The sequence below is a fragment of the Hylobates moloch genome, unplaced genomic scaffold (assembly GCF_009828535.3).
Source record: "Hylobates moloch isolate HMO894 unplaced genomic scaffold, HMol_V3 SCAFFOLD_15, whole genome shotgun sequence".
Lineage (NCBI taxonomy): Eukaryota > Metazoa > Chordata > Mammalia > Primates > Hylobatidae > Hylobates > Hylobates moloch.
In genome coordinates, this window is record NW_026652290.1 from 91476129 (window position 1) to 91486381 (window position 10253).

The 10253-nt window shown below is 46.9% G+C and overlaps 1 protein-coding gene across 1 annotated transcript; it reads right to left on the reverse strand.

The window, feature by feature from the left end:
* Positions 1-2252: 2252 nt before the first annotated feature.
* On the reverse strand, positions 2253-9948 carry LOC116484275 (carcinoembryonic antigen-related cell adhesion molecule 5-like). Its single transcript, XM_032179144.1, has 5 exons — positions 9714-9948; positions 8033-8287; positions 5074-5352; positions 4185-4439; positions 2253-2632 (listed from the first exon to the last, which is right to left on the reverse strand). Exons 1-5 carry the CDS (start codon positions 9946-9948, stop codon positions 2253-2255), a joined length of 1404 nt encoding a protein of 467 aa, XP_032035035.1.
* Positions 9949-10253: the final 305 nt, after the last annotated feature.

The following is a 10253-nucleotide window of genomic DNA, read 5'->3' on the forward strand; positions in this document are numbered from 1 at the left end:
CCTACCAGGTCTCAGCCATGCAGGCTGGCTCAAAATGGTGTCTTCTCAGGTGGGACTGACCTCCCAGCCCAGGCTGCTACCCTGTGACTGTGCCCTCACTGAGTCCATTCACTCAGCAAAGATTTGTATGGCCCTACTATGTGCCAGGCACTGTTTCAGGTATCAGGGCATGCCAGCAAATGAAACAAATAGAGATCTCTGCCTTTATAGGAAGGACATGTTATGAGTGCTGGGAGGGGAAGAGGGAGACAGATAATAATTGACATATGTGGAAAATAACTGGCTGGGCTCAGTGGCTCAAGCCTGTAATCTCACATTTTGGGAGGCTGAGGCAGGAAGATCACTTGAACCCAGGAGTTTAAGACCAGCCTGGGCAACATAGCAAGATCCCATCTCAAAGTAAATAAATAAATGTGCTTTTTGAAACATTTTAAAATGCGAAAATATTAAAAATAATTTAAAAAAAATTAGAAAACGTAGGCAGCCACAGTGGCTCATGCCTGTAATCCCAGCACTTTGGGAGGCTGAGGTGGAAGAATCACTTGAGCCCAGGAGCTCAAGACCAGCCTGGACAACATAGGGAGACCCCCATCTCTACATAAGATCAAAAAGTTAGCTGGGTATGGTGGTGCCTGTACTCCCAGCTACTCAGGAGGCTGAGGCAGGAGGATCACTGCCTGGAGTTTAAGACCAGCCTGGGCAACATAGCAGGATCCCACCTCAAAGTAAATAAATAAATGCTTTTAAAAAATTTAAGAATACAAAAACATTAAAAATAATAATAATAATAATTAGGAAATGTGGCCAGGCACAGTGGCTCATGACTGTAATTCCAGCACTTTGGGAGGTTGAGGCGGGAGAATTGCTTGAACCCAGGAGTTCAAGACCAGCCTGGGCAACATAGGGAGATCCCATTTCAACACAAGATCAAAAAGTTAGCTGGGTATGGTGATGTGTGCCTGTACTCCCAGCTACTAGGGAGGATGAGGCAGGAGGATCACTTGAGCCCAGGAGTTTGAGGCTGCGGTGAGCTATGATCATGCCACTGCACTCCAGCCTGGGTGACAGAGTAGCTGGGACTTTGTCTCTAATATAAATAAATGAATAAACAAGTGGCAAATTACTAAACTATCTATGATGTTGGAAAGTGATGGGTGCCATGGGGGATGAGGGCAGGCAGCGTCAGGGGCACACAGGATTCAATGCTAAAGCAGGCAGTCTGGGTAGCCCCATGGAGTTTTAAGCAATGACTTGAAGGAGGTGAGAAGGCAAAATATACATACATTTGGAGGTTTCTAAAAATTAATTCACTTCTGAAAAAAAAAAAATGCACGCAGCGTCCCAAGGAGCCATTCCCTGCTTCCTGCATTTAAATAACTGAGTTTCCTATTTGCTGCCACAATAAATTCCTCCAGACTTGGCAGCTTAAAACAACATAAGTTTATCCTCTTGCAGTTCTGTAGATAGAAGTCCAGGATGGCTAAATGACTTCTCTGCTCTGGGCTTTATGAAGCTAAAATCAAGGTGTTGGCAGCTGAGCTCTTAATGGGGGGGCTTTGGGAAGAATCTGCTCCAAGCTGTCATTCAGGCTGTGGTTGGCAGAATCCAAGTCCTCGGTATTATGAGGCTGGAAACCTGTTTCCGCAATGGTTGCCAGCTGCCCTTAGCTCCGGAGGCCTCTCTCCTGTCCTTGCCTTTGAGCCTGTACATGTCAGAGCCAGCAACGCCACAACAAATCCTTCTCGGGCTTGGAATCTCTCTGGACTCCCTGTCTGCTACATCTCTTCACAATTTTTTTTTTCTTTTTAGAGACAGGGTCTCCCTCTGTCGCCCAGGCAGTGGTGCAATCATAGCTCACTGCAGCCTTGAACTCCTGGGCTGAAGAAATCCTCCTGCCTTGGCCTCCCAAAGCACTGGGATTACAGGCATGAGCCACTGCACCAGGCCCTCTGTCTGCGGCGTCTCTCTTCTGCTTCCAGCTGGGGAAAGTTATCTGCTTTGAAGGGCTTGAGTGACTAGGCTGGACCCACCTGGATAATCCAGGATAATCTCCTTATTTTGAAGTTTGTAACTGTATTAGTCCGTTTTCACACTGCTGATAAACTGGGCAGCTTACAAAAGGAAGAGATTTAATGGACTTACAGTTCCACGTGACGGGGGAGGCCTCACAATCATGGCAGAAGGCAAGGAGGAGCAAGTCACACCCTTCCAAGGTTGCCACTGCGAGGAGCTGGTGACAGAGGGGTTTGAACTCACTTCCATCTGACTCGAGAGCCCAGGATCGAACTCAGGACAAATGGGTGGTGCCCCAGAGCCAGTGCTGACCACCAGTTCCTGAGCAGGTTCTTCCCCTGCAGACCCACCCACTGGTCCTCAGTGCCCCTGGTCCCTGCCAGTGAAGCTTGCAGCTCCCAGATAAGTGGCTCCCTCTGGGATCCCCAGACACTCAGTCCTGGCTCCATGACCTCTGAGGGGCCCAGAGCTGGTACCTGGGACCTTATGACCCCAACAAAGTAGCCGGCAGTCCCTGTGAGCACCACGCTGATCAGGACGCCCAAAGCAATCCCTGCGATGCCTCCAGCAGGAACGGTGGTCCTGAGTAAGGCCGGCTGCAGGTCATCCCCAGGAACCTCTGCAGGAAAGAGAGAGAGAGGGAGAAAGAGAGAGCTAGAAAGAGAGACAGAGGGAGGGAGAGGAAGAGAGAGGTGTCAGTGCTGGGGCTCTGGGTTTCAGGCCCTCAGAGCTGTTCCCTCCATGTGCTCAATTCGAACCCTCCTCTCCCCCCATTTTACAGATTGGGAAACTGAGGCCCAGGGAAAGGAAGAGTCTGGACCAGATAATAAATATAACACTCACAGATGACAGGAATAATGTCTGGTAAACTATATTATCTCATTTATTCCTCAAGACAACCCTATGAGGTAGGCATTGTTAATATCCCCATTAAAGAAACAGGCACTGAGAGGTTAAACTACCCATCCACCATCACACATGGGGTAGAGTTAGAATTTGAAACATGTTGATGCCAGAGCTTACACTCTGAACCTCCGCACAATGTGGCCTCTGAGGATCATATTCATCCATTCCTCATTCAACAAACATTTATTTAGCACATACTGTGTGTGCCAGACACCTTTTTAGGCACTCGAGGGATATTGCAGAAAACAGAACAGACAAAATTCCTGATGTCCTAGAGCTTACACTTTAGGAGGGAACTGAGACATAAAACACACAAGGGCCAGGTGTGGTGGCGCATGCCTGTAATCCCAGCACTTTGGGAGGCCGAGGCAGGCAGATCACGAGGTCAGGAGATCGAGACCATCCTGGCTAACACAGTGAAACCCTGTCTTTACTAAAAATACAAAAAATTAGTCAGGCGTGATGGCACGCGCCTGTTGTCCCAGCTGCTTGGGAGACTGAGGCAATAAAATCGTTTGAACCCAGGAAGCAGAGGTTGCAGTGGGCCAAGATCGCACCACTGCACTCCAGCATGGGCAACAGAGCGAGACTCTGTCAAAACACACACACACACACACACACACACACACACACACACGCAATGGAGCAAATATATAAAGTGATGACAAGCATTATAAAGGAGTAGAATAAGATGCTATTCGAGGATCTCACAGGAAGACCAGACTGAGATCCAGAAGACAAGTCCAGGATCAGCTAGTAGAGGGGTGAGTCTCCTGAGCAAAGTGGCCAGCATTCATTCATTCATTTATTCACTCAGCAAACTGTTCTAAGCACTGATGACACAGCAGTCAACAAAACAGACAAGGTCTCAACCCTCATAGATCTGGCCCCCTAGATGGAGAGATTGATGATGAATATTCAATATAATAATTAGGGCCTGGCATGGTGGCTCACACCTGTAATCCCAGCATTTTGGGAGGCCAAGGCCAGTGGATCACCTGAGGTCAGGAGTTCAAGACCAGATGGCCAACATGGCAAAACCCCCGTCTCTAATAAAAAACATACAGCCAAGTTCAGAAGGACCACCCAACTGACCTGCAGACTTACAAGCTGTAACAAATTCTTATTGTCTTCAGCCACTTGGTCTGGGGGGGTCATTTTATTCGACTTTGTTGAGGTATTATATGATTGACCCAAGCCCCAGAACCCACTTATATCAGGCAAGAGACTCTGAGCCATTGTCACCATGGCATCTCGACACCCACCTGAGATCCAGATCTTCCCATTGACTGAGCCGCGGAGGTGAGTGAGGCTGTTGGAGGCCTCACACGTGTACCTGCCCTCCTGGTCCAGAGTGACCTCAGAAATGACCAGGTGCTGGGTGGCAGGGCCTGGCCTTCTGTCCATCTCCCAGTGGTACTGGGCAGGGCGGTTTGAGTCAGCAAAGCAGGACAGGGTGAGGGCTGCCCCAGCTGTGACCTCTGGGTCTGGAGGGTTGACCATGTGAGGGTCTGAGCCATCTGCAGAGAATTGAGAAGGTCAGGCCAGAGGCAAGAGGAAAGGCCTTTGTCCATATCACAACGCATTGGCCATTGTCTCGGATGACACTCTTCCATCCCCCTCCAGTGCATAACTGCATTCGACGCTGTTGGCCATCTCCCTTCTAGTTGCTTTCTTGTCCTCTACCACCACCACCACCTCCCCATACCATATTCTCTACTTCTACTGTGCAGCTAGAGGTATCCTTTTCAAAGCTCATTCAAACCTGCATCACATCATGTCCCTTCTCTACACAAACCCTTTTTTGGCTGCTGTCTCAGCAGAGTAAAAGCCAAAGCCCTCACCGTGGCCCACAGGCCCTGCACAACCTGTCCCATTACCTCTCTTGGGGCAAGACAGTCCTCTTCTTCCTCACTCTCCTTCCCTTTACTTCAGCCACTATGACCTCCTCTCTGAAAAGCACACTCCCACCCCAGGCTTGGCATTTGCAGTCTCCCTTCCACAAAATCTCCCCTTGGTGCCCTCTCTCACTTTGTCCAGGGCAGACACTTCCAGCTTTGCCAACAGAACCAGCTAAACTTCAGCCCCTGCTTCACCCCTCAACCACATTCCTGTGCACATCTCCACCCATCCTTTATCAGGCCCTGGACTCACATATAACTTTGACGAGAGTGGGGTTGCTGATGCTGCTGGTGGCTGAGTTCCAGCTCTCACATTGATAGACCCCCGTGTCATTCCTGGTGATGTTCCACAGAGTCAGTGTTCTGCAGTCCAGGGACACCTCCCTGTGGCCACCAACGAAGAGCTTCTGGCCATTGATGTACCGGTGGATGGTCACAGTGCTCCTTAGAGAGAGGCAATGCAGACTGATGGAAGCCACATGCTCCACTGGGGCTAAGTTACTGGCTGTGACATTAGGCTGAGGAAGTGTCTCTGCAGGAAAGTTAGAAAGAGGTAGAAATGCTGAGTCCTGCCCAGATCATGGGCTTGGAGAAGAACACCCTTAGGGAACACCCTTAGGGCTTAAGGAATTCAGCACACTTGCTAATCACCCATCCATGCACCTGTCCATAAGTCCATCTACTCTCCACCAACTCAGCCTTTCCTACATTCATTCACCCAATTGTTCACTCTTCCAGTCACCCTTCTATTGATCCAACCACGCATTTGTCCCTCAATCCACCCATCTATCCATCCATCATCCATCCATCCATCCATCCTATCCATAAATCTACCTTCCCATCTACCTACCCGCCCAGGGTGCATACATGCACCCATCTTCTCAATCATTCGCATTTTTTTCACTCATTCATCCACCCAATCATCTTTTCCAATCACTTACCACCCACCTAAATTCACTCATCCATCTATCCCTTCATTTACCCAATCGCCTATTCATTCATCCACCAATCCATCCATTGATCTTCCCTTCTGTTTGTTTACTTAATAAATTAACACTTCTGGAGCACCAAATATGCTCCAGGCTTTGTGCTAAATGCTTTACAGACACAATCTTATATTCTCATGCTTATATTTCAAGAGAAGAGTGGATTTTAACCCGTTTCACAGGTGATAAAACTGAGCAAACAATAAGAAGAACCTTCATCAATTGAGCACTTACTTTGTAGTAGATGTTTTATGTGTGTGATTCATTAGATTTCACAACAACCCTGTAAATCCCCATTTGGAAAATGAATAACCTGAGGCTCAGGGACGATCCATGACTAACCCAAGATGAGGACATTGATCAATGGGGGCAAATGGGATTCACGCTGCCCATGTGCCTGCCTCTTTCCTTTCTCCCTGACCTGCATTACACCCAGGGTGATCTCCCGCACAGCTGAGTTGTACCCTCTGTAGCTCCTATGAATCACCTTGGTGTTGAGATGCACTGTGCTATAACATCCTTTTATTCTCCTAAGTCATAATCACACCACACAAATAAGAAAAGGATCTCAGAAGGGTAACCATTGAAAGCAAAAATTTTCATCCCTAAATAACTTTTATACCAATATTTTTAAAAATTTGGAGCAAGATACTACTCGGAGAGGCTGAGGCAGGAGAATGGCGTGAACCCGGGAGACGGAGCTTGCAGTGAGCCGAGATTGCGCCACTGCACTCCAGCCTGGGCGACAGAGCGAGACACTGTCTCAAAAAAAAAAAAAATTTGGAGCAAGATAGCACAACTCTTCCTTATAAAGGAAAATACGTATGCAGTAATTTATAAGAAATAGATACTGGGGGCCAGGCACAGTGGCTCGTGCCTGTAATCCCAGCACTTTGGGAAGCCAAGGCGGGTGGATTACCTGAGGTCAGGAGTTCGAGACCAGCCTGGCCAACATGGCAAAACCCTGTCTCTACTAAAAACACAAAAATTAGCCAGATGTGCTGGTGCATGCCTGTTATCCCAGGCGGCTGAGGCAGAAGAATCACTTGAACCCAGGAGGCGGAGGTTGCGGTGAGCCAAGATCGTGCCATTGCACTCCAGCCTGGGTGGCAGAGTGAGACTTTGTCTTAAAAAAAAAAAAAAAAAAGAGAGGAGAAGAAAAAAAAAAAAGAAATAGGTACTAGAAATGAACCTGTAAGAGGGTATGATAAAATATTAGCAGTGGTCATTTGAATGTAGAGTTTTTACCCTTTTCCTTTTTAAAAATATTTGTATTGGTAATTTCTCTTACACTGGATATACAGTATGTGTTCAATAAAGAAATAATCAGAATGTAGGATGTAATATGGCTCTATATTAATTAACAGAAAGATATTAAAGATTAAAAGATGAAATTTAAACAGTTTAAACAATAATAAGTATAGTCTAATACTATTTGTTGTTTAAAAATACAAATATTTGGCCGGCCACAACGGCTGACACCTGTAATCCTAGCACTTTTGGAGGCCGAGGTGGACGGCTCACTTAAGCCCAGGAGTTTGAGACCAGACTGGGCAGCACAGCAAGACCCTGGCTCTACAAAAAGGACAAAAATTAGCCCAGCGTGGTGGCATGTGCCTGTAGTGCCAGCTACTTGGGAGGCTGAGGTGGGAGGATCAATTGATCCCAGGAGGTTGAGGCTGCAGTGAGCAAAGATCAAACCACTGCACTCCAGCCTGGAAGACAGAGTGAGAGCCTGTCTCAGAAAAAAAAAAAAAAAAAGACCACACACATATATTTGAATGTATATACAAAAACAGAGGAATTATAGAAGCCCTGTAACTTTTTCTGGGAGGCTCACTGTGGACAACATTTTTTGCCTTCTTGCCCATCTATATGATTTACTTTTTCTACAATTATTGTGAAATTTATTTAAAATACGAAAAAGGTGGCATATAATATTTTTAAAGCAATCCTATCAATGAAAAGTCATTTTGTTGGTTAAAGAATGTAAAAATTTATTCTGCATAACACAGGTTAGAAAAATCTTGCTGAATATATAAAGAAGTGAAAGAGCAAAGAAAAGAATTCTAAAAAACAAAACCAAACCCAAATTCACCAATGAAGTCCTGGGGCAGAGAAGAATTTTTCTCTTATTTTTTTCTTTTTCTTTCTTTTTTTTTTTCTTTTTTTTTTGATTTTGAGGATTTTACCATTAACCAATAACCCTCAACCCTGGCTTCATACCTGAGACAGTGATGATGGTGTCCACACTGCTGTGCAAGCCGGAAATGGAGTTGGAGGCCTTGCAGGTGTAGACCCCTGAGTGTGCCCTGGAGAGACTGGGCATGAAGAGGGTCTGGCCCTCCCACATGGCGACCCCACTGAAGCTCCATGTGTACTGGGCAAGGGGGTGGGAGTAGGCTAAGCCGACCAGAGTGAGGTTGGAACCAATCACAAAGTCTGGGTCCAGTGCGGTCACAATGGGGGTATCTGGGCCGTCTGGACAAGGAGAAAGACTTCCTAATTAGGAAGAGCATGAGAAGTAAGGACCACCGCCCTAGATTGTGCATTTCAGCTCAGTGTTGGAAGCCTGACACGTTGAGGGAAGCACACAGCACCACAATGTAAAAGTTTGTGGAAGGAAGAAAGGCAGGGAGGGGAGGAAGGGAGGAGGGAGGAGGGAGGGAGAGGGGAGGGAGGGAAGGAAGGAAGGAATGAACCATGGCTGGCGGTAGCCTCCCTCTTGTGTCTACTACCCTCCTTGATCTTTGAAGACTGTCAGCTCCATGAGGACAGGGATATGCTTGTCAGTTATGTTAACTGCTTTGACTAGAAATAACACCCAACACGCACAGCACACAGTGGATGCTCAGTAGATGCTTTCCCAAAAGTAGAGAGACAGAGGGGCAGAGAGAGAAAAACACGTGGGTTCAAGTTCTTATCTTTCTTCTCGACCACGGTGAGATCTTGGGTGAGCCCTTCCCCTTTCTTAATCTCAGTTTTCTTGTTTGTAAAATGTGGTGTCTCTGAAAGTCCTTCCAGTCCTGCAAATATTTATGTTGTCCAGTCTGGAATTTCTGGGATCTTGGCTTCCTACAATCTCCATCTACCTTTGTACCTGAGATTGAATGGGTCTGAAAGTCCTTAATTGGGTACATAGTAGAAACTCAATAAACGCCCCTTAAATAAATAAATGATGATGAACTTTTGAGAGAATAGTCATTGTACACGTCTATTAAGCACTTAGTGTGCAGAGTAGTGGAAAAGAATAAAGAAAAAAGAGAAAAAAAAGAAGTCCTTGCTATGTTCCAGGCACTATTCTAAGTTCCTTAAATGAACTAACTCACTTAATCCTCATAATCGCCCAATGAGATAGATAATATTATGATTCTCACTTTGCAGATGAGAAAACTGAGGACGTAGAAAAGTGAAGTGACTTGCCCAAGGACACCTAGCTAAGAAACAGCAGGGACGGCTGGGTGCAGTGGCTCACGCCTATAATTCTGGCACTTTGGAAGGCTGAGGCAGGAGGATTGCTTGAGCTCAGGAGTTCGAGACTAGGCTGAGCAACACAGTGAGACTTTGTCTCTACCAAAACTTTTAAAAATTAGCCAGGCATAGAGGCATGTGCCTGCGATCCCAGCTACTCGGGTGGCTGAGGCAGGAGGATTGCTTGAGCCCAGAGGGGCAAGGCTGCAATGAGCTATGATCCAGCCACTGCACTCCAGCCTGGACAACAGAGTGAGACCATGACTCAATAAATAAATAAATAAAAGAAATAGCAGCACTAGGATTTGAACCAAGGCAGTCTGCAGAGTCCCTGATTTAAACGCTAAGCTATAAATCATGGATGAACCAGTAGATGGTTGGACTGGAGGTTCTGTGTGGATCAGAGGTGAGTCGGAGCAGAGAAACCCAGACTTACAAGCCATGCCAACCACGAGGGCTTCACTGAGCCTGGATCCCAGGTGGTTCCTGATCTCACAGTGGTAAGTGCCGGAGTCATTGCATGTGACTATGGGGATGGTGAGGACCCTGCCATCTCTGGAGATTACTGGTCCATCCCCTTCCTGAATCACATCAAGGTTCAGAAACCACTGGAATGTCCCGTCATTGTTTGGAGAAATGCATGTCAAATTCAAGGAGTCCGTATGCTCCATAGGGGCCAAGTTCTAGGCTTCCACCGGGGGCTGGTGCAGCTTCTCTGGTGAGAAGGAAAGAGAAAGAATGGGTTATAGGACAGGGCAACATCTGGAACCCTAGGAGTCATCAGCAGCAGGAATAGGCTGGGGACCTTGGAAACACCATTGTTGGCTTTGCTGTTTCCAAGATGACCAATTAGAGCGCGCACACACACACACACACACACACACGCACACATAGCCAACAGCTCTACTTCCAGAAGTTCTTAAGTGTCTAGAGATCCCAGATCCTCTCCCCAGAAACACACCCAATAACACACACA